At 48.0% G+C, this 23,390-nt stretch overlaps 1 protein-coding gene across 1 annotated transcript in view; it reads right to left on the reverse strand.

Annotated features, from left to right (window-relative positions):
* Positions 1–23,390, reverse strand: part of NFATC2 (nuclear factor of activated T cells 2) — an 85,060-nt gene that overhangs the window by 60,949 nt on the left and 721 nt on the right. Inside the window, exons 2-3 of the mRNA XM_018073866.1 lie at positions 7,566–8,595; positions 6,041–6,209 (exon numbers count right to left, since the gene is read on the reverse strand). Of these exons, the coding sequence (XP_017929355.1) occupies positions 6,041–6,209; positions 7,566–8,595 (1,199 nt within the window). The remainder of the gene's footprint in view (positions 1–6,040; positions 6,210–7,565; positions 8,596–23,390) is intronic.

The following is a 23,390-nucleotide window of genomic DNA, read 5'->3' on the forward strand; positions in this document are numbered from 1 at the left end:
GAGTTTTTATGATACTCAATTTTAAGTGTTTCTTATTTTGGTGACAACTTTGTCAAAATTCCAAGGACTGAATCTCATTTGCTCTGCTGCTCTTTACAGCAAATGACAACCAGACTCCCAGTGTCTTACTGGAATTTCTGCTTTCAGATGGGGTTAAAATACAGGGCTGGGACAGAGACAGCAGCTCTTGGGAGAAAGCACTTGATGGGGGGGGTTGCTTCTGACTGACCTTATGTCATGACAATGTAAGCAAGTTGTTCCCTCTCTATGCTTCAGTTTCCCTACTCCTATGAAGAGCTGATCCTGTTTTCAAGATGCTTTGACTACCTCAGCTGAAAGTTTAAAAGAAGAGGCACTGACTACTGCACATGTAGAGGTATAAGGAGTTGGAGATCACATTATAGCTGGGTGAAAATATGAACTTTTTCTTACTAAGAAACCCAACTGTGTAATGGAAGCACTTCCATACACACTCGTGACAAAATATTTAAACTTCCCCAGCACGACAGAACTCGCTGTGCCACGAGTAAATCAGAGGGTGCAAATTTGATGATTTTGACAGAATTGCACTGGGGGAGTTTCTCAGCATGGGGCTCTGCCACCAGTTAGCAAAGCTGGACCCTTGCCAGCTACTGGAGGCACTGTGGGAACCAGCCTCAGCTCAGATGGAGCGGAGCAGAGGGTGGCAAAGCAGAGCTGCTTTTTATCACCTCACCTTCCTCTGCCACAGTCAGCTCATCCTTCCCAGTGTGGCAGCCCCAGGATCATTCCACCAGGCAACCCAGATGTGGCACAAAGCTTGAGAGCAACCATGGTGACAAGGGGCAAGATGGGACAGCACCGAGAGCATCTTGGACATACTCATTTCAGCCCAAAATGATTGACTTGACTGCACTGAACCAAGTACCCTTCTGCCAGGGCTCAGTGCTGAGCCTCCTGTGAAGCAGGTTTGGGGTCCAGAAACCACACTATGGCCTTTGCTCAGGCACTGGCTATTGGACTGAATGTCAGCCAGATTTTGGAAAGGATCTCAGCAAAAAAGCATTTTGAGGAAAAAGAAAAAAGAAAAAATAGCAACCCCAGGAACCTCTCCCCTCCCCAATTTCTTTCTCATGTTGAAGAAGACAGCTACAAGACAAGACATGATTAGAGAAAGAATAACTCAGGTCTGCTGGAAGCATTGGGGTTTCAACAATTGTTTCAGAACGAAATAGAGACTCTAGAAAATTTTCATAGAGCAGGCAGGAGGAGCCCAGTGCCCCCTGAACAGCCCTAGCCTGGTGAGCACAATTCTCCCTCTGGACACGGGGAGACCCAGATGTGAGCCCTGGCTTGGCATGAGGCACTTCCAGTTCAACAGACATTGGCCTTGAGAGAGGAAGGGAGGAAACTGGAGGCTTAGCTGGACCATGAAGCCCATGAACAGAGAGCTCAGATGTGAGTTTACAGGACACTGTCCACGCTGTGTGAACTTCTCCTGTGGATACTCAAGCACATCCTGAATGGGATGAGTTATGTTGGTGTTACTGCTGCACTGGAAGTGTCCACATTCATGGCAAACAGCCAGAAATTCCAGCTTTCATTTACAGCACACTGACTCCCCCATGGAACAGTTCTCCAGTGAAAACCTACATGAAAGAGTAGCCTAAATCATGCATCTGCTTAATCCAGGCATATTTCCAATCCACACAATCTGATCTGCATAGCACAGGCATCACCCTCAAACCAGTTAGTACATCCTCCTTCCCCTCACCTCTGCCAAAACTCTCTCCTGTCAAAAGCAATGTACTCTGAATTGGGCTCAAAAGTTTCAGGGAGAGCTTTTCATTCACTTCTAACTCAAAGCAGATTGGCACATGGGAAAATCCCACTGGTCTATTGGGGTACAGGGTTCACTGACCCTCTGCCCTGCACCTCTGCACCCCAACTGCACCCTGCCTGTCCTCTCAGGGACTGAGAGAGCTGCACACACTCAGCCACATCTGGGTGACAGTGTCCCTTTCACACAGGGGGGTGCACACCCACTTTAAAGACTTTAAGCAACAGAGCATGCAACTTATCTCCGGTTAAATTCTCCCAGAAGCTAATTATCCTCACTGTTATCCAGCACTCCCCTTCTCGCACTAGTTAGAGAAGCATAGAGGTCAGCTCGTCCTCTAATCTTGCCCTGTTTTCCAGTCCAGTGTTTCCCTACACTACTTTTGATTTATTCAGCAATTTCATTTCCTCAGTGGCTTCCCTGAGCTTTCAGATAGACAGATCTCAAGGTACAGCCACATTAACAGTACAGTACTGACCTGCCATTACATTTGATGGGGTATTAGTTTTGAAGAGAATTTCCCAGATGTAGCTAAAATCCCCATTTTCATCACTGCACATTAATCCCTGCAATAGCACATATAACAACAGTAAATATATCCACAGCCCACGAGCTCAAAGCTCAAGAGGCCCCTACAGTGATCACAGTTGTGCAAACAAGCCCCGTGGTCCTGCAGGTAAATCAGGTGTGAAACGTGCACCAGTTTGTCACACGCTGCTCCTGGGCTGGGGACAGAAACCCCTGCAAGAGCCAAAACCTGCCGAGCTCCCACTCAGTAGAAAAGGGAAGTGAAGGCCACGAGAATGGCACAAAGATGTTGCAGAGCATGAGCTGGCTCTGCCACACGAGTCCAGCACAGCCTGGGCTTCGCTTTTGCTGAATGGGGCTGTTGGGAAGGTGGGAGGGAAAGGACAGACTCAGCTCCCCTGACGTGCCCTTGGCAGTAAATCTCCATGTAAGGGCTGGCTGGGGTTTCAGCAGGAGCGTGTCCCCAGCCCAGCCCTACGCGTGAGAGTGTGAATCACAGCATCAAGCTGTGATTTGGTTTTGAGTTTCCATCAAAGGTTTCACTAATAGGCGAATGAATTAGCTGAATGCTGGAAGTCACATACAGTTAAAAGTCAGAGCCCCATGGGAAGCCCAGGCTAAGAAACAAGGTCTCCTTTGACTGGGAAACCACAAGAAAACACATACAGCAAAATTCAAATATAAAAGCAAAGTGGAACATACGTTTGTTATTGTAAAGCAGCTCCTGTGAGCTCCACTAACAACTCTGCCATTCCAGCCTCTTTTTAATAAGAAAAAAAAAAAAAAAAAAGAGGCAGTGAAAGTCACCACAATTTCAAAAGTTAAAACCCAGAGGAAAGTTGGGTCTCTGCACAGCTTTCCTGCTTTGAAGATGAGAACTGAGGAGGAGACCAGAACACACAGGCACAGGATGGGTTAGGGTTACACTGTGCCCACCATTGTCCTCCACTTGGGAACTAGGGTTTTGTAGCCCTGGTCTACATTTGGATGCTGTACCAAGCTAAAAAGTTGGGTAATGTATTGAATTTTTACCATTATAGGCTAGGTTTGTGTTTGGACTGCTACCTCTATCCCAATCACTTCCATAAGCTCTTCACACAGGAACAGTCACTGCCTTTGCTACTGGATGGTCTCTTCCAGAGCCTTGACTGGAGCAGTTGGGTACAAATAAGCAGCTGTCCTTCAACTTTGGTGAAAAAGAGCAGGAAATCAAACATGCCTACCCCTCTGTGTGGTCTTAGTGACCAGGTGGACCTGCTAGATGGCAGGTGCATGGAAACTTCAGCTTTGTCCTTGTTATGTAGGATTTCCTTGGTGTTCTCAGCAACTTACATCCCTAAAACAGAAGCCTGAGTTTCTCTGTAATTAACAGCAAGCTGTAGGTTCTTCCCAAGAGTGACTCAAACCCACCTAAAACCAGGAGCCTACGCTTCTCCATGTGACTCCAGATGGTGCCTGAAATTAGAAGATGTCATGAATGGCTTCTCTCTTCCTCCTCCTGGCAGACAAAGTAAATGCCCTATTGCATGTGGTGCATCTGGCCAGAGGTTTTATCAACCAGACTCTTCTTCTGCCATGCTTGGAGTGTACAGCTGGTGCAGAGCTTTGTGCACAAACTCTCGGGGCTTGACACGTGAAGAAGAGGAAGCAGCATCAGAAAGATAAACCACAAGATAAGGCCTGGAGGATATGAGATCTGCTGGTCTGTAGCTTCAGAGCACCCAAAAGAAGAAACTTGCATGCAAAATGCAGTTTCCAAAAAAAAAAAATATTGCAGGCCAACACCTTGCTGCAAAAACCAGCCAACATCTCTTCCTCCAGAAGGTTTAGCTGGTAATTACTCACATGGAGGGTTAATTTTATGGGAAATTCTTTTAAACTCAGATTTTTTTAAAAAAATACATTGTATTTTAGAAAAGGTAATCAAAATAGTGGAAGACCAATTCAACTGCCTTGCAACCAGTTGCCTTTAAGTCATGCAAACCTCCCTCAACACAGCACCCACCTTTTAAAAATCTCTCCTATTTCATTTTCTCTGTTTGCATCTGACAAGATGCAAAAGTTAAAATTCACTCAGGGGAAAGAAGGAGAAAGAAAAAAAAAAAGAAACTTCGAAGCCAAATAACTTCTGACATGAAAGCTTTGGATTTTACCAGCCTCCCCCAGTTTCAAATGTCATAAAACATACAGGTGCAACTATCTCATTGCTCAGCATCCATATGAACCTTGTTATGAACCTTGTTATGTTCAAGTGAACACAAATCCAACAAATACTTCCAGCTTTATAATAAACCTTCAGAAAGAAACTGTCCATATTTTCCCCAGATGCAGGAACAGCTGTGCAGAGGCACATCTGCTTGGGAAACTCATGAGGACATTTGAATTTATAGTTTTAGACCCTGAAGCTTGAAGGCAAATTATGATAAAACTAGGAATATTGGATCCTGCCCCCAACAGAAAATATAAATCCCTCTTTGATTGATATTGATTACAGGAAGGAAACAAATTATTAATATTTCCCCATGTCAAGAGAAACTCCTTCATTGCAGTAAATATCCAGTTGATAGGACTACCTTGGGAAGGTAAATGATACTGTATTTGTAAACAAACAGAGAAAGGAGCAAGTGCTGATTGGCAAGATCATTCCTACATCCAGGTAGGTTCAAACACACCACAGAGGGCTACGAGCTTGTCAGACTCAAACTAAAAAGCCTGCATATATTGAGGTATGGCAAATGTGATTGCTATTTATTATTATCCTGCACCCTTTACTCAAATATCCATTCCATTCATGCAAGTCCAGCTCAACCAAAGTAAACTAAATTCCTTGATTTAACAATTTATGGCTTGATTTTAAAAGGGGCTGAGCCTGCAGGGGAATACTGAACATATGTTTGGAGTTAAGCACAAATCAACCCAGTGAAATTAGTGGTATTGATCACATGATTAAAATTAAGCATAAATGTCAATGTTTCCCTGGTTCATGCAAGTCCTGAGTGTGTCAGGAACATCTGCAGGGTGCACCCCAACTTTGCTCAGGGAAAGCTGTAGCTGTGGCCAACGTGGCCAGGTCAACACATCATCCCCAGCACTATCACACCACCAGCCTGGCTTTGGCTTTCCTGCCCAGAGACATGGGCTGAAACGAGGGGGACATGAGGGAAACAACTGATGTGGCCCCAGATGGCTGTGGCTCCAAAACCCTCATTCACCACCAGCAGGAGGACGTGGGGCTGCAGATCTGACACCATCTGCCACTTGTTTCAAATCTGAGTCTGAGAGGTCACTGAGCTACGACGAGTTGGAAAATCAGGCTTGATGTTTGTACATATTGAACCTCATGAAAAGCCTTAGTTTACACAGGAGAGTCTGTTGTCAAGGTAAAACGGGGCTCAGCTGGAATTCAGGATAACCAGGCATCTTATGAGAGCTGGATCACAGGAGGTTTAACACATAGCCAAGGAAAGGTGACAAATACGTTGCCCAAGCTCCTGAGCGTTCACAAGCTAATCCAAACCAACCTTCCAAACATCTTGGACTTCACCACAGTTCAGCTTCAGACCCTTCGAACACATCCACAACCACGCCCAGGTTTCACAGGGTCCTCCCCTTTCAGGGCCAGCCCCCAGCAAGCCCTTCAGAAATGAACTCACTGCCACTTTTGCTCCAGGGAGATGTTCCCCAGTCCCTTACCTGGACCACGGGGTGGCCCCCGGTCGGAGCCTTGACGGCGCCGCGGCTGCCCTCGGTCTCGTAGTGGGCGCGGTGATGGGGCTTCGGCTGCACCTCGATCCGCAGCTCGTAGGAGCCAGACTGGCTGGACAGGGGCCACTCCAGGGGCGGGAGCGACTGAACAGGCAAACTGGGCAGAGAGAGGACACCCCAGTGAAACTCCTGAGCCCTTCATTTCTCAAAGCCCTGACCCCACCTCCCTCCCCGCGCCCCACCGCGGCTGCTCTTGCTGAGCCATTTAGGAGTCCGCTGTTAATTCCGACGACATTATGCTGTCCTGCTCACATCTGATTACAAGCTCTGCTGAAATTCAGGATGACGACAGTAATTTCTGAGCACCCATCTCCATGCAGAAGAGAATATTTCTTATGCAGAAATACCTGTAGCAGTTTTATTTTTTAAAAGATCCCCCTCTTTTATCTAGCTTTTGCTGCGTGTCTTAAACTTTGATCACAGAATACATATTGTGAAATATTAACTCCTTTTACCATTACCTACCGGTCGTGCAAATTAATAACCTTTATGATTTCCATAAATATTAAAATGCACGTGAATAAAATGCTAAATATTCTTACCTGACACTAGTTTTCCTGTTACAAAAATACACAAGGGTTTATAACATGAAATGGATACACTGAAATGTACAACTAGAGCTTGCACTGGATTTCAAATCACTCTTATTTTGGGAGCACAAGCTGCTGCCAGAAACCAGTCTAGTGAGCCAAGGGAAGTCACAGCCTGTGTTCTTTCACTCAGAATTTGTGTATGGCAGGTTGGGAGCAACCTGGAATAATGTCATTGAGGGGACAGCCTCGGTGCTGAGCAGGATGGCAGGGCTGGCAGGGTGGCAGTGGTGACTGGGAGCTGAGTCACACACTTGGCACCCTCGGTCCTGGCAGATTTGCATCCCTCGGGGTCCAGCCCTGCCACTGGTGCCAGACAATGGATGGAGCTGATGAGGGGAGTGCCAATGGCTGAGATTTGGGTTGAGGGACAATTAACAAATTAACCACCAACAATAAATCACTCGGAGTTGATTGAACACTCAGTCTGACTTGAAGCAGTGTCCTCTATTTTGAATCAGGAATTATTTAAAGCATTTTCACCCTTGATGGAAATTTGTAAGTGACTGAATTTACAAAAACAATCCCATCATTTTCTTTAAAAGCAGCAGGATGGCACCAGCTTGTTCAGCCTTTGTCAAGGGCTGTCTGCAGTCTGCTATTGAGACAAATAATTTGGCAATTTGAATTTGCAGTGTACTGTGCTATCAGTGAACCATTTTGGTGATGTTTCTTCCAAATCCAGATTTATTCATCTCTCAGAATCATAATGGACTGGGCCCCCATTAACCAGTGCTGTCCCTGAGTACTTAGCTCTGATCTGCAGTAGGATCTGCCCAAGAAAACACTCCCTAGGGATCATCATGCATGACAGAGGACACCACACATGAGAAAACACATCCCCACAGGAAGGATGTACCTACCTGCAGATAGGGATTGCAGGCACCAGTTGCTTTGTCCAGGATGGAGGTACCAACAGAATCGGTTCTGGGGCTGAGTTTCTCCTGTCCTCCTGCTCACAAGGCCCGTGGAAGTCAACAGTCTGAAAGACGTGACATGAAATGCTGTTTTTGTGGGAAGACATTGATGAAGGATCAGGGCTGGTTTTCCAAATTTTCGTGGGAACACCACAGGAAGGATCCGTAGGAAGGCTGCTCATAGCATCCATGGAAAGAGGAGCGCTGGCCAGCTGTGTGTAAGTAACTGCAGAGTTGTCTTCTCTCAAGGGGATGCGAGGAGAGGATTGTGGAGAGGGGGTCCGTGACTGCCGTGGAGAGGTGGAAGGCAGCTGAGTGCTGTAGAGCTCAGTGCAAGAGTACCTCCGTTTTGCACCTGGTGATGAAGACCTTGAGTTGGGACGGGGTGATGGTGAATGTCGTCCCAAGCAGGTTTCCTCCGTGATGCTTGTTCGTGGTGACATTATTGGAGAGGTTCTAGGAGAATAATGAGTATGGATGTTTTGAAACTGTGGACAAAGGTCATCACTAGGACCATTATTTGGTGAAACACATGGTGACGTGCAAGGAGATACATTTGTCTCTGAAATGAAACTTGCAGAGGAGCCGCTACTAGCTGGGCTCAGACACAGTGGTTCTCTGTAGCCCTCAAAGCCAGGGACAGGCAGGGTAACCCTTGGGCTAGTGGTGGCTGAGTTTGACTGATGTTCTACCAAAAGAACATCTGTGTCTCTGCTGCGGAAGGGACCCCCTGAATGAATCAGTTCATGATATGGAGTAATTTCAATCCTAGGGCTCGGAGCAGAGGCCCCTGCAGCGTTGGCAGGGTGTGTAGGTGTTGTCCCTATGCTACTATCTGGCTGTCCATATCTGCCCATGGGATCTGCAGAAAGGCTAGGAAAAGGCAGGGGGCATGGCTTGAGGCCACAGTCCAAGACATCATGAGCGTATGTAACTCCAGAGGGTGGGCTGTTGGTTTTATGTGGAGTCGGTTCTTCTGGAAAAAGAAGGGTCTCTTTAAGACTATAAATATTATTACAGAAGCTGAGCAATCATGGATTAAAAAAAATGCATATTTATAAACTGGTTGTGATCTGGTATTAGCTTAATATTTGTTTAACTCTTTTTAACTGCAGTTAATGCTTGTGAAAAGTACTGGATTAGCAGCCAGGGAAGTTCAAGTGCTCAGAGCAGGTGCAGCATGGACAGAAGCACTGCAAACACCTCCACACTGCCTGAGCCTGACCTAGAGGGATCACCTGGAAGGGTCAGCAGTGTGTCAGCCTCTCTGCCCATGTCAGTGCTGGCCCTCCTGCTCTTTCTGCCAAATACACCCCTTGGCAAACTGGGGCACTGTGACTTTGGTCAAATTTTGTTAACTAGGAGCTGGCCTGAGACCATCACATCACAAAATCACTTCCAAACAGGTCTCTGTAAAACCAAGCGGTTGAGGAACAGCTTTTGGTGAAGGGAGAAAAACCTTTCTTACACAGCCAAGCTCTTCAAGAAACCAACCAAAGCTGAGCTCAAACTATTAAATTAAAAAGCCAGTTCTGTGTGATGATTTGTTTGGCTCCATATAATGTCAGTAAGTTTTGGTGACAGGTTTCACATAAGAATGCACATTCACAAGTATTCGTTAGAAAAGAGAGATAGAAAGGATCCAGCCCCATGGTTACAGGCAATCACATTCCAATTCCAGCCCAACTGGCCAGAGAGGGATTATAAAACACAGAGTAACAGAGAAGTGCTCAGTGCAACCCTCTCTCCTGGTGCAAAAAATCCTCAGTTTTCAGATTCTCATCTTGCAAACTATGCCCAACTTGCAGAGCACAGGGATACTTCCAGGCAACACAGAATTCCCACCAGCATCACTGAGCCCGGTTCTGATCTGATCCCAGAACCCCATCAGGTGCTTAAAGCCAGTGGCATCCAAGAGAATGGAGTCATGCCAGGTATCCCCAGGACAGATCATGTGCATCAGCTCCTGGAGCTTCCCCACCCTAGGAGCTGAATAATATTCATCATCACACAAAAGCATGCAAAGTACTATCAGGATTTTAATATGTTTTTAAAGCTCTCAACATATCCAGCAGGAAATAGCTGAAACAGCTCCACAGTTTGGGATTATGGGCACAGGTCAGTATGTGCCACAGGCGAAGAGGGTTTCATTTAAATATTTAAATAGCTGTTCCAGCATTTTCTCTAAGTCCTACATGACACGAGAAAATAATGTCAGGCATAATGCCAGGTAGGAGCTGACTGTGCTTTCTGCAATGGCTGCAGAAGTTTGTAGTGAAACTTTTACAGGCAGAGAGATTTTTACTTAATTTCAGGGGGTTTCTGTTTGTTTTCAGGAACTGCTGAGCCTTCATGTTTAGTGGGAAACCCCAAGAGCCAAGCAAACAAACCAACACACAGAATGCCTGTGACAGGAAAGGAGATGCACAGGAGAGTCCAGCCTGCAGATTTCTTAAGGTTCCCTCTGGCTTTTAATCCCAGCACGCAGCTGTTTTGGGGATGGGAAAACAGCAACCGAATTCTGAGCCGAACATATTTTTAGCATCGTTGATTTCAGAGCTTTGGCACTCCCAGGAACAGTGTGTCATCCCCATCAGTCAGATCTGACACATCAAGCCCAGATATTGATGCTGAGATTCACTTTTAATAGAACTCGTCACGCCTTCGGCATCAGCAGAGTAACACACCCCCCCAGACACGCAAAACATCACTCCCACTGCTCTAGGCACAACCCCCCCGATTCCAGCTGATGCAAGGGAGCAAAAACAGCACCAAACACAGTGAGGCTTGGTGCCAGGGCTTAGGGCAGGATGTGTGCAGTGACCAGCAATTGCAGAAAAATTCTCAAGGCTGAACAGCTTCACGTCAAGGAATGGGCAACCCTTTCAACACACCCACAGCTGAAGCTGCCCCCATCGAACACTTAAACTGCTTTATCTGTGCCAGAAACACAGACAGCAGGTAAAGAACTAAAACTCCTCAGAGCATCATCAGCAAAGCCAGTGTAGGTAGATTCACGTCGAAGGATTTGGGAAAAGCAAACATGTATTTCTATGTCCACATGTAATTTTTAAAGTCTTCTGAATAACAAACAAACATCACCACCCACTGCCCACTAAAAACTGGGCTTTAGATAACCTACATTTTCTTTGCTTATCCCTGTAATATTGTGTTTAAAAGAGCACTTTCACCCTTGGCATTCACCCTCCCAGAGGATCCACGCTCCAGATATTAATCACAACGTTTACACACAACAGCAAGCCACAGCGTGCCCTTGCCTTCACGGGAAGAGCTCCACAGAGCTCCTTGGTCCTGCAACTTGGGACAGCTCACCCAGGCCACAGCCTCTGGCCAAGCAGACACCCACAGCTTCTGGACAGCAACAATATTTACTTTCCCCCCACATGGCAAATTCATCAATAAAGCAGGACCGTGGGCAAAGCTGCAGACAAAACCTCAGGGAACGGCTCCAGGCGGCGATGCCCAGGGGCTGCGGCTCAGGCAGGGGAGAGGCTGCCGGCCCTGACTCATCGGCACGGCTTCGTCAGGAGCCAGGCTTGGGGGGTTTGGGGAGGTCTCCCGAGCGAGTCCCAGCCCTGCAGAACTCCAGAGGTACAATGAAATCACTGTCCCGGCTGCTGCTGCCCACGCCGGTGACGTCACGGTCTGTCACCATGGAGACGGCGGTGATGCTGCAGCTCTGACCTCACCGGGGAGGCAAAAAGGGGCACGGGGGTGAAACGGCAACTGCTGCTCTCAGAAATAAACGGCTCTGCCACCGACATCAGGAGAAATTCTGCTTTTTGCTTCAGCAGGAGGGGACTGGCTACTCTGCTCCTGGCCAAGTTGGCTAAGGCAGGCTGGAGTTAGGAATCTGCTCCAGGAGAGGACAGACCAGAGCCAACATCCCAGCCTCCCCAGGCAAGGAGCACCACCAGGAGTTTGCTTTTGTAAACAGGTTCAAGCTCCTGCGTTTGAGAGGGGGCAGATAGGGGGAAGATGCTCCCCAGAGGTGCAGGTTTTGCACCCAAGGCTGTGACGCCTTCAACAGTTCATCCATTCCTGCATATTGCATCCCAAAACACAGACTGAAATACTCCAGCAAAGGACTGTCCTCTTCACTGCTTTTGTGATGGACATCTCAGCAAACACCACAGCAGCCTCAGCACAGCTCCCCTGCATGGGCAGTTACAGCACTTTCCCATCTCCCTTCACTCAGGCATTCCCAGCCTGAGGTTTCACTGCTGAATCACCCTCTGATTCAGTACCAAAATATCCTTCTGGTTTGACAGTGGGTTAAAAGAAAGCAAGTTTCTCACCCAGACAGCACTGACACCTCCTCACATTCTCTTTCAGCTTTACTGTCAGCAAACAGCCTACCCTGCATCACTCATGTCCCTTACCTAGAACAGTCTGAGCCCCAAGCCCCCTAGGATCCCACCCAAACTGCCTCCAAGCTGTCAGCTCTTTTCCCCTTTTTTTCTGTAGCATTTACCTGGTTGCTAGTTCACAAGACCACCTCTCCCTCTCTCTCCCCACAACAGGGAATGGAAGCAGAGCTACTGCATTGCAAATAACCAACAAACCAGCTCCTCTAGACAGGTCCAGGAAGGGTGCAGGCAGCTCCCCCAACCCTCTGGAAGCTGGGCAGCCTGCCCAGGTGGGTACCCTCAGGACTGCCCTTAGAACCCAAGAGTGAAACCACAGGTGGAAAAGATCAAGGGATTTAAGTTTCAAAGGATTCAGGTCTTGATCTATAAAACTCCTTTTCACATACCTCTGAGAGGCAGAAAGGAAAACCCTGCTGGGTCCTGCCAGGATCCAGAGATCCCTCAAGCCCAGGACCACACCAGTGTGTGCATAGGCAGCTCTGTGAGGACCACCCTCCCCTGCTTTAAAACAAGGCAGTTACTTCAAAGTCATCCAGTCAGCCAAATATGACCTTGCCAATTAGCATGAAATTAGGGAATAAAAGATCACCCAAGCAACTGCATTCCATGCTGGGTTTATCCAAACCATCATCTAGGAAAAGCTAAAGATAGACACGTGCAGGACAAGGGAGGGCAGGGGCTGAAGTTTGGTTTTGACCTCATATCCTCTTGCTGCAGTGCAGCTCCTGGGATTTAAATGGACTTCCTTATTTGCATAAGTAAAAGAGCCAATTTTTTTCTTAATTAACTTGCTCATTGTCATTTGAAGGGACCAGTGCAGAGCTCTTTTGCATTTTTCAAAAGCCGGGTTGTCTGTTATTTACACAAACTGCTTGGAAGCTCCAAGTGAGAGCTGGTTTCCTGAGTGAAATCTGGAATTCTCTGCTAGATGTGCATATTTGTTTCTTTACGGCAGGGCTGAACACTGCCTCCTGTGTTCCTGAGCCAGGACCCAGCTGCAGGCACTTTCAGTTTTTTCCCTTTTAATAGCTTTGCATCTGGGAGAAAAAAAAATGAACAGGCAAATTATACAGGGCTTGACACCTACAAGACGTGGCAATGTCCCTGGGAGCCTCTCTACATACAAACAAGCATTTAGAGGAATATTAATATTTATGGATGCTCCCTGCTTCCCCTCTCTGTGTTATATATACACAGACTTTGTAGATTCATATCACCAGATGCAATGTAAGAGTCTGCTGAGCTACAGCAAGGGCTTGAGCCCACGAGAAAATACTCTTTCCCATCTGCAGTCTCACCTGTTGTCTCAGGGCAGGATTTTGTCTGGAATCTTATTTAAGGATAAGTTTTGGTTGGATTTTCAAAACACCTCTCAGAGGATCAACTCCCAGAAGGGTTAACCTCAAAAATTAAAAATTATGTGACAGCCTTACCTGTCAGCAGATCATCACAGAGTGAACACCACAAAACTACATGAAGGGAGCTGCTGAAGCAGAGCAGCTTTTCAGTATTTTGTCTGTCATAGTGACCAACAACAGGTATTAGGGAAGAATACACAAAGCAGTTATCAGAACTTACTCATCAGGGAGCTCTCTTTGTAGGAGCTCATTTTTAAATGCTCATTAACTCTCTGTCAATCTTCTGCACGGAGAAACAAAGATATGCAGCACCTGCCATGCTTAAAATAAGCTAAAACTTGGGATATCACTAGCAACACCTGCACAGGTAACTCTCAAGGGAATGCATCTAACACTTTATTTTAAAAGGAGACAGAAAACTTCCTCAATGGCTAAAGTGAAATCCCAGCTTCAATTTAACAGCACAGGATACCTGCCCTGCCCACACTCCCCAAATCCTGTTCACCTGGGCACACGGAGTTCAGCAGGTGTTTCTCATTTGCAAATGCTGAGAAGATAATTGCTAATTAAAGTCTGGCAAGTAAGGGGAGAAGGCCTAGGGAAAAGGGCACTTTGTACAGCACTTCTGCTTTTGGAAATGGTTGGCTTAGAGAGGAATATTTAATATTAATAATATTGACTGTAGGACTTTTATTTACCCTTCTTTTCCCTGCTGCTTTTATAGCAGTTCCATGCTCCTGTTGTCTCAGGCACACTTAAGCACTACTGAACCCCAGCCACTTTCAGCAACGATATTTCTGGCATTGCCATGGCAACAAGTTGTGATATAGATCCTACTTTTAAAACACAAGTTTGGGTGGATACTGCCAAATCCCAACCTTTAAAAAAAATTCCTATCAGAAATAAACTTTCATCCCAGTCCATTCCTAGAGCCTCAAATTTCCTTTTCCCTCCCCTTTATTATTTTTTTTTTAATTTAAAAAACCCCTTTTAGCATGCTCACAGAGATTTGCTATTAGAGGACTTGTCGTGAGCAGTGGGTGGAGCAGCCCAGGCCGTGAGGACACCAGAGCCTCTTTCAAACCGGCTCTGAATGTAAGAACCAGACTGAAGTGCTGGGATCCACAGACACTCCTATGGTTTTGGTTCCACTTTGAATCCTCCTCTGAAAAAGGCCTTGTTTTCTCAACTGCAGTTCAGACGAGGCCAGAATCGACCATGAACAATGAGCATCATTTACCACCGGCATGTGGATAAAGTCCTTCCTCAAAATGTGAACATTTTCTGTTCTCCTGTAAACATGCTTTAATCTTTTCTACATTAAAGGTCACGGATGTATACTGGATTGCTTACAGACTCTAGCTGGTGCCTTTTCAAAGCCAGGGAGAATGTTCTCCAGATCACAATGCTGGTATATATGGTTGTGATCTTTTTTTTTTTATGCTAATGATTTCCATATTTGGAACAAACAAAATTACTACTAATTACGGTTTCCAGTAATTCAAATGTGGAGAAAGCAGGCTCAAGAAGGAAGTTACTTCTACAACAAGCATATACTGCTCTGCATTTATGTGGTTTGAAGATTAAACTTTCTACACTCCGCCTACGTACTATTATATTCTGTAGAACTTCCCACTTAAGGCTTCACAGCAATACTGCTTACCATATAGATGTGAACAAATCAGCATCTGAAGCTTTCACTGAGATTTAATGTATTTTCATTAAAATCACTGACCATCGTGGACATATTTTAGCACAATTTGATCTACTTGAAAGAAAATTCAGCTTTGTGCGTCTGGTGACATTTACCAGCCCGAGTTTTGATGCTGGTGCACATCTGTATATTTAAACAAGGACACAAAGAATAAACCTCACTAATAACTCTGTTTCACTAATGTTACCATGAGGCCTCAAAGGTCTCATCCTGCACCATCCTCGAGGAACACAACATCTCTGTTCAGATGCCCTAGAGAAATGCCACCTGTCCACCGTGCAGAATCCAAATGAATGTATCTTAGGAACAATATCCCAGCAATTCATTCCTCCGGGTCCTCTTTCTTTCAGCTTTTTCTGGTTTACACATATCTGTATTTTATGGGTAAGGAAGTACCACTTTTTACTATCATCAACAGATAGAATTATCATTTAGGAAGTCAGGGAGCACTTGGCACAGTGCTTTTAATATCACAGCATAAGCTCAGAGAAGTAGAAGAGTCAGCAGATCTTTTTTTTTCTTAATTTTAACTTAAGCTTATGGTGTTTGGACCCAAACTGGAAACCAGATCTACCCAGCTCCCTGCCATCCAAACTCGTGGCAGGTAATTAACTCCTCTGGACTCTAAGCCCCAGTGCCTGAACGGCCTTTTTGAGTTTCCAGAACACGCTCTAGCACGATGACGATGATGGTCACAAGGCGACCAACTGAGCCGAGCTCCTTTGCCTCGCCTTTGGCAGCTGCGCTCATTCCCGGGTGCAAAACTTTGGGACCAACAGGAGCTCCCACAGCCGCTTTCAGACGGTGCAGCACGGGATGGGGACCGAGCAATGACCGTCCGCAAGCACCTGCCGGGCAAAGCAGCCCCGCCAAACCCGAACCGCCCGGCCCCGACCTGCGCCGGGCCCGCCGAGCAGGCGCATCGCCGGCAACCCCACGCGCCCGGCCCCGGGCAGGACAGGTCTAGGCAGAGCCGCGGCGGTGCCCTCCGAGGAAGCTGCCGAGGGCGCAGCAGCGCCCGGCCCGGCCCCGGCCGCCCGTCGGGGCGCGGCCGCGCTCGTCCTCGGCGGCTCCTCAACCAACCATCGATCGGCTTCAGGTTAGTCGTAGTCGAAGAGGATGGAGAAGTCACTCCTCCCTGCGGCTGCCGCCGGGCCGTGCCGGGCCGGGCCCGGGGTCCCCGTCCTGCGGGCCGGGCCTCGGGGGCCGGGCCTCATGGGCGGCAAGCGCCTGCGGGCAAGCGGGGAGCGGAGCGGAGCCCGCCCGTGTCGAGGAACACCCCGAGTGCAGGCCGCCGCGCCCCCGGCGGTGTCTTCGCAAGTGCGAGTGCGGAGGAGCCAGGGGCAGGAAATAAAAAAGGACATAAAGCTGGTAAAACAACAACAATAAAAGCAAAAAAAGCTGTGCTGGGCGAGGGGCGCGGGGGCGCGGGGTGCCCGACGGCGGTGCGGGCGGGCGAGCCCGGCGGCGCACCACGAGGGGCCGAGCGGTGGCAGCTTCCATGCTCCGGCAGCCACGCCTGCCGCCCGGGGCCGCCCCCCGGGAGGAGGAGGCCGGGACCGGACCGGCGGGCAGCACCGCACGCGGCCCCGCCGCACCGGCAGCACCGCAGCCGGCAGCGCGGCCCGCGGGGTCGCGGTGGGAGCGAGGAGGAGAGGGTCTGAGGTTAGGGGAGGTGGCACGGACATGGAAGAAGCAGGGCTGCGAGGGAAGTAACAGGCCTGCCCAGGCATGGGAGCCCCAAAAATGATACCCTGTTGGGTGAGCATCTCTGCCCTGCTTCCCCATGTGGGGCATTACTTGCTGCCTCGCACTTGGCACTCCTCCTGAGCAGTCAAGCCCCTTTCTGTTGATGTTTCCAGGGTCTCCAGCAGCTCCAGGCAGTCCAGGTGCTGCCCTTGCCTTCTCCAGGCTTCATTTGTGATGAACCATGTGCTCCTGCCTCCCATTGCAGGCTGCAGCCAGGGCAGCAGCAGGCAGGTTTCTGCAGTCACAGGCCTTAACTGGAGCACCCTTAGAGACATCAAGTCCATCATGCACAAAGCCTCTCTTCTCCTCCTGCCTTGCTCACAAACAGCATTTCAGAGAATGGGCTCTCTCCACGTTCCCTGCTGACCACACTGCTGGTGCTGCCAGCTTGCCCAGGTCCCCTCAGCCACCTCCACCACATTGACTCTATTCATCAGCATCTTCCCCTGGCCCTGCACAGGGTGCTGGTCGCTGCCTCCAGGCAGCCTCCTACCCCTCTGATGGCTGCTACAACCACCAGTGACTTCACTCGTGGGTAACTGGAGACCCTAAATTTGTGTGTTCAGAGGATCTGTGGTCAGAAGGCTGTTCCCTTGCACATACCTGTTTGTATGGTGCCCTTTATTAGCGTACAGATGGCTGTCATCAGGTTTGCGAGTTTGAAAAATGCTCTTAGTCTGTAGACAGGGCAGGGAGGCAAAGGCAGGGGGACCAAGATCATTAAAAAAGTATTTTGGTGTTTACTTCAGCTTGTTTTTATTTGCTAAGCCTGTCAGCACGGCAGCATTAACTACATGGCAAATCTGACCCCACATTACTTGTCTAAGTTCACAGAAAGTCTGTTCTAGAGCACACATGAACCAGCATCTCTACATTTGGGCTTATACCCTGTCACCTTTCTCATTAGTGTGTCCAGCCAATTAATGACAAATTGCCTTCTCGTCACACTCTTTTGCTCTATCCTTTGCTAGTCCAGAGGGCAAGAACTCAGGCTTTTCCTACAGTTTGAAATCAGTTTCAACATTGAGCTTCTACTGGCCCAGTACTGGCCAGTCAGCCAAGGGAGTTACTGGGAGGCATCAGAGGCACCTGTGGGTGAGGAGAAACACCACAGAGGGCTGGAGCTGAAAGGGGAGTCAGGGGGCAGCAACACCTGCTGTGGGGCTGCAGGAGGGCAGACGGGCAGCAGTCACACTGGAATCAGACCTTGTGGCAATAATTTGTCACTAGGAAGTGCCAAGGGATAGAGAAACCTGACTGTCAGAAAGGGCAAGTGATCCTGCAGATGGGATGTGCCAGGGTGTTTACTGAGGTATTTACAGAAGGAGATGGTAAGCTGGAAATAGGGGGAACCCTGCTGGTGTATTCACAGAATCAACTCTATACATTCACTCCATACATTTCCCACTGAAGAGCAATTTAAATGGAGCAATTTAAAAACCATTGTTCCAAATTCACAGCACTGGATTAGTAAGTGATGTCAGAGCTGTCAATGCCAAGCTTTAACGCAGTGGAGACTGAAAGGATAACATTTTTTCTCATTAATGCATAATATACATAGTAACACAATGGCTTCCTTGGATCTAACTACTTGAACTTTCTCCTGCAAACAGTGCCAAAGCCACCCGGGATGGAGCTTTGCTGGGTGCCAGTGGCCAGCACACAGCCCCGCAGGGTGTGCACACATGTTTGTGAGCAGTGTGGAAGGACCATAGGCTGTGTCCAGCCCTTGGCCACATGATGCTGCTTCCTGACTCCTGCTCCTTGCTCCGTGCTGGAGCAAGGGACTGCTGGAGCCTGTTTTGGAAAGGATCCAGTGCTCGCTCTGTGGTTGAGCTGGAGACCACAGCTCAAGGCTACCTCATCTGCCGCAGCGATTCCCAGCCTACACGAAGCGCTGGCTCTGCAGCTCCCGAGTGTCTCCCTCAGACAGAGCCGGGGCTCTGCTGCCGCCGGGACAGACGGGGGAGCCGGAGCAGCCGGTCATTAGCGGTCTTGGGACTGACATCCACAAATGAGGCCACCCCAGAAAGCTGCACATGGGGTTGAGCTCTTACCCTCAGGAACGTGAGGCTCCTTGGGGAACTCGTGCTGCTCTGTCTGAGGGCTTGATTTGTTCTGAATTGTTTAAGCATATATTAAATTGGACTATTTATATCTGTTGTACAATGATCCTTACCGTGTGCTGAGTGCTGGCCTTTTATCATTGGCCCTTCTGTTTAAAATTCATTAGGAAAACCAAATATACTTGCTGATCTTGGCTGAGCATTAAAGAGAGCTGTCACCCTTGCAGCTAACAGCACACGGAGCACAATTGGAGAGCATCAATTGTATCAACCACAAAAAGAAACTATATGAACAATAACATTGGGCTTTTAAAGTGACACGTGGGTGACTGGCAGGAGAGCACGGGGAAACGACCCCAACTCCTGCTCAGTCTTTTTCCCATCCCTTATTTCTGAGCTTGCCTGCAATCCATTAAGCATGTGAAGTTTCAAACTTATCCCCAGCTACTCCTAGAATTAGTAATACTCAACAAATGGAATATGTACCTTTTGCTTTCCAAAACGACCATGTCATGCGAAATAGTTTCGCTGCTAATACACGTAATCATAAATTCTGACACTGGCGAGGAATTAAGGCGACAAGGCAGCAATGAGAAAAGTGTTAGAGAAATGTAGGAATTAGCTCAGCTTATAGGATTCAACTTTTTTTGCCCAGCAGACAACCTGACAGATGTCAAGGAGCAAGAGCGACCAGGCATCGATTGACTGGACTCCCCCCACTCCCTCCTGCAGCTCTCAGGGCACGTAAGGACACTGGGCCCATAGGATCACTGTGGCATAACCTGTAGGAATGACAGTTTCCACATGCTCTGAGTGCACAGAGATGTGAGTTCTAATGCTCTACACTGTTGGCTGTGTTTGAATCCATCAATGCATTATTTCAAGGAGAAATGGTACAAATCCACAAAATACAGATCTGGCCTAAATATTAGAGGTACATGAAGCAGCTGCAGAATTCAGTTCAAGGGACAGGTGTCATTTCTGGAACCCTCCAGAGGCTGTGTTGTTTAGTTTAGACCAAAATCAGACTCTCAAGCCCATAATGAGAATAAAACATTGTAAATGGTTTTAGCTGTTAATAACTACATAAGTGACAAATACTACCCACAGTCTGTCATTAATAATTAACAATGAAAAAAAGGCAGGGAAGCTACTAGACTTAAATAGACTGTGGGCTCTTCAGCTCAATACACACACTCAGAAAAATCATCAGGCCACTCCAAATCAAGGGGAAAAACCCAAACAACATGACCAACACTTCCCAATGCTTGTTTTCCATTAGGGCTGGAGTGGAAGGCTGGAATACAGTGTCCAAAGACAGGAAATACTGGTTGGTTTCCCTAAATCTCAATCTTTCTCGTATCAGAAACACTTTCTTTCTACAAGGACCCTCCATGTATTTCTCCTGTTACTGCTGTCAGAAGGCCAACATGGCCCCAACTGTTGGCCCCTGCTCACAGCTCCACTTGGGCTCACAGCACCCACTGGAGATCTGGGAGTCAGCGTTAACTCCCGGGTTTTATTCTGTAAAGCTTTGTCATGAGCCAAAAAGGTGTTTCAAGAACTGAAGCAAAGTCTGTCCTTGGCAGCATTAACAAAAATTGCAGCCACGTATACTTGCAGCAGGCTCCACACAGAGCAGAACTGGAAATACACTGTGCTGCCATTTCAGGGAACTGGAGAATGGAAGGAGTCCTTTTCCACATAGTTGGATCACTGCTTGCCTTTGGCAGGGCTGTGCCTCAATAAACTTTAAAAGTATGTGAATACTGGACTGCCCAGGTACTAGGGGACAGGGAATCCAAAAACAAAGCTAAGAAGGAGTAGTTTCTAGTGTAATACAAACTGTGACTTAAAAAGTACTTAACATATTTCTCAGGGTTTAAATGTACTGCAAATGTAATTTATCATTTATTATTTTCATTTCATTTTGTTATTATACTGTCCCACTGTATTCCCTGTACCAATAACTTTACTACAGCAAGGGATCAGAGGATGCCCCAAGCTGAAGAAAGTTTTATATGATCTTCTCAGAGATATGGTGACTGTGCTAATTATTATGTGGCCCCACACAAAATGTAATTTAAACTGAATCTGTAATACTGGTATACTTTAATTTTAAACCTTTTAACAGCAAAAGAGGTAAAGTGGATTAAGAATGCTGCTTGTCTATTTAGCAGCTAAAACCCAAAGAAAATATGAGTCAATGCTGTCTTAAAAATCTAAGTGTTCTAATGGTGTATGTGGCAGGCATTAGAAATTTAACAGGCAACTAAAACTTGCACGTGGACTGAATCCAAGCTCTTTAAAATGAGCTCAGACTGTGAGTGACTAGTTGCTTGGTCTGGAGTGTGGGGAGTGCTATTAGAGAAAAAAAAAAAGGAGGGAGAGAAAAGGGAGAAATATCTGGTAGTTCCTCTGATAGGCACACATGCACACACACTGCTATTCAGTTTTGGGGTGAGGCTGAGTCAGAGATATTACCCCCCAATTTCAGGCTTAAAGTGGTTTGGCAATAAAGGACAATGGAAAAATTGCTCATATCTCTATGTTCCCATTAAGTTCTGAAGTCTGCTGTGCAAACCAAAGGAATGCACATATCATAGTTTTAAAAAAAATAGATTAAACCAGTAGTGGAAAAGAAGTTCTAGGATATTATTATCCTTGGCTATTTTTAAAAAAAAAAGAATGATGAAACATTTCACTTAGAATATCTACTGGAATGTTATAAAAGAGCGCTCCAGTTATGTCAGTGTCCCATCTGTGAATGTGATTCCTGCCCTGTATGAGAGACTCTGAAATCATTTGCTGACTGTAGCTGGTGTAACTGTGTCCCACAGGACAGGCTGACTGATAGAAAGGGGCTGCTTCAAGGGACAGAGCATTCACAGATGTGAGACCATAAGATGACACAGGGACTCATGGTTACCTGGTCAAAATCCCTGCTGCAGCTGACCCGTGCAGAAGCACAGCTTGGGAAGCAAAACTACTGAAGCAGCTTTTTGCTGGCAGGGTTTTAGGCTATGGAGAGCCTTCATTCCTCAGTTCGAGCCTGCTCTAATCATAAAAGGGGATGAGGACTTAAAATTATTAACACATCATCATTTACACACCCTGTATTAATAAGACTCTTACACTTTGTTGTGGGTGCAGAAATCCTCCCAAAGCCTGAGACTGATCCCAAAAATGTCATGTGCTATTAACCCCTTGCTGCTTTTCCTTCGTGGAAATGTTGGGAGCAGCCTCGTAACACGAAGGCAAGTCAGTGGCAGGGTCTGCTCCAATCACCCCTGCACCACTGACAGAAGCACTTTGCATAAAAGGGAAAAATACCTTCTGGGACCCAGGAGCATCTCTAGCCTCTGTGGTGCAACTGACTGCACTGCTCAGCTGGCTACTGTGATCTCAAATATTTGACCTGGAAATAAAAGTAATAAATCAGTGCTTTTCATTTTGGGCTGTGACTGTAGGGCTCTGGGGAACAGATAGCTGCACAGCACTGGAAGGAGTTGTGGTGCTGTTGCTGGAGAGCTGCCCTGTACTTTGATCCACTCCTATCCTGTGGCAGGTGAAATCAGGATCACTGAGAAGAGCAAGAAGTCTCCTCATTCCCTTTGCTGCTCTCTGTAGCAAAATAACTTCCACAGGGTGTTGTGAGAGTGACTAAGAACAGATGGAGCACTCAGGAGAGAGAGAGTTTTGTCTGGAGAAAGCAGAGGAGACACGAGGCAGGGCAATGGCCTGATCCTAAGGCGGTATAAAGCCACTCAGAGTCTTTCCATTGGCTTGTCCGAGAATTGGAGCTCTCGGATGATCCCCTTTGGGTGTAGGTGTTAACGAGTGTGTTTTGGCAGGTACCCGGGGAGCTCGCTACCCGGGCAGGAGAAAACAAACAGCCGCTACTAAGGGCCCTTCAAAGGCAGCCCTGCGGTACTCGGCTCGTCCCCTGGATCCCGCACACCCTCCGCCGGCCCCGGGCGGCTCTGACTCAGCGGCCGAGCAGCGGTGCCAGCGCGGGCGGGGGAATCGAGGATGGAGCGGGTGGATGGAAGAGCGCTTCCCTACTCCACCTCCTGCCCCCTCTCCTCGGCCCGCGCCCAGTCAAAACCCAACTCACCTGCGGGCCTGCGCCGGCCGGCGGGCTCAGCGCACCCCAAGCCACCGCCGGGAGACGGCCGGCCGCCGGGCAGGGACGGCGGGGCCCGGCGGCGGCAGCCGGCTCGCTGGTCCACTGTTCTTTTGGTGCGATACAGGCAGCCGGCTGCGGGCGCGAGGGCTTTCCGCGCGGAGCGATCCTCCGCACGGATGTCCTCTGTTGGCCACGCCGACCCCCGAAGAGGCCCCCTCCCCAGCACTGCCCGCAGAGGTGCCCCCTTGCCCCGCTCCGTGCGAGCCTGTAGCCCTCCCTCCGCCTGTCCCTCGCGCTGGCCCTCCCCACGGGGCCGCGGAGGATGCCGGAGGAGGCGCAGCCGCCCCGTCCCCGAAGCTGGCAG

This window comes from Manacus vitellinus, unplaced genomic scaffold (genome assembly GCF_001715985.3).
Source record: "Manacus vitellinus isolate BGI_N305 unplaced genomic scaffold, ASM171598v3 scaffold_26_pilon, whole genome shotgun sequence".
Lineage (NCBI taxonomy): Eukaryota > Metazoa > Chordata > Aves > Passeriformes > Pipridae > Manacus > Manacus vitellinus.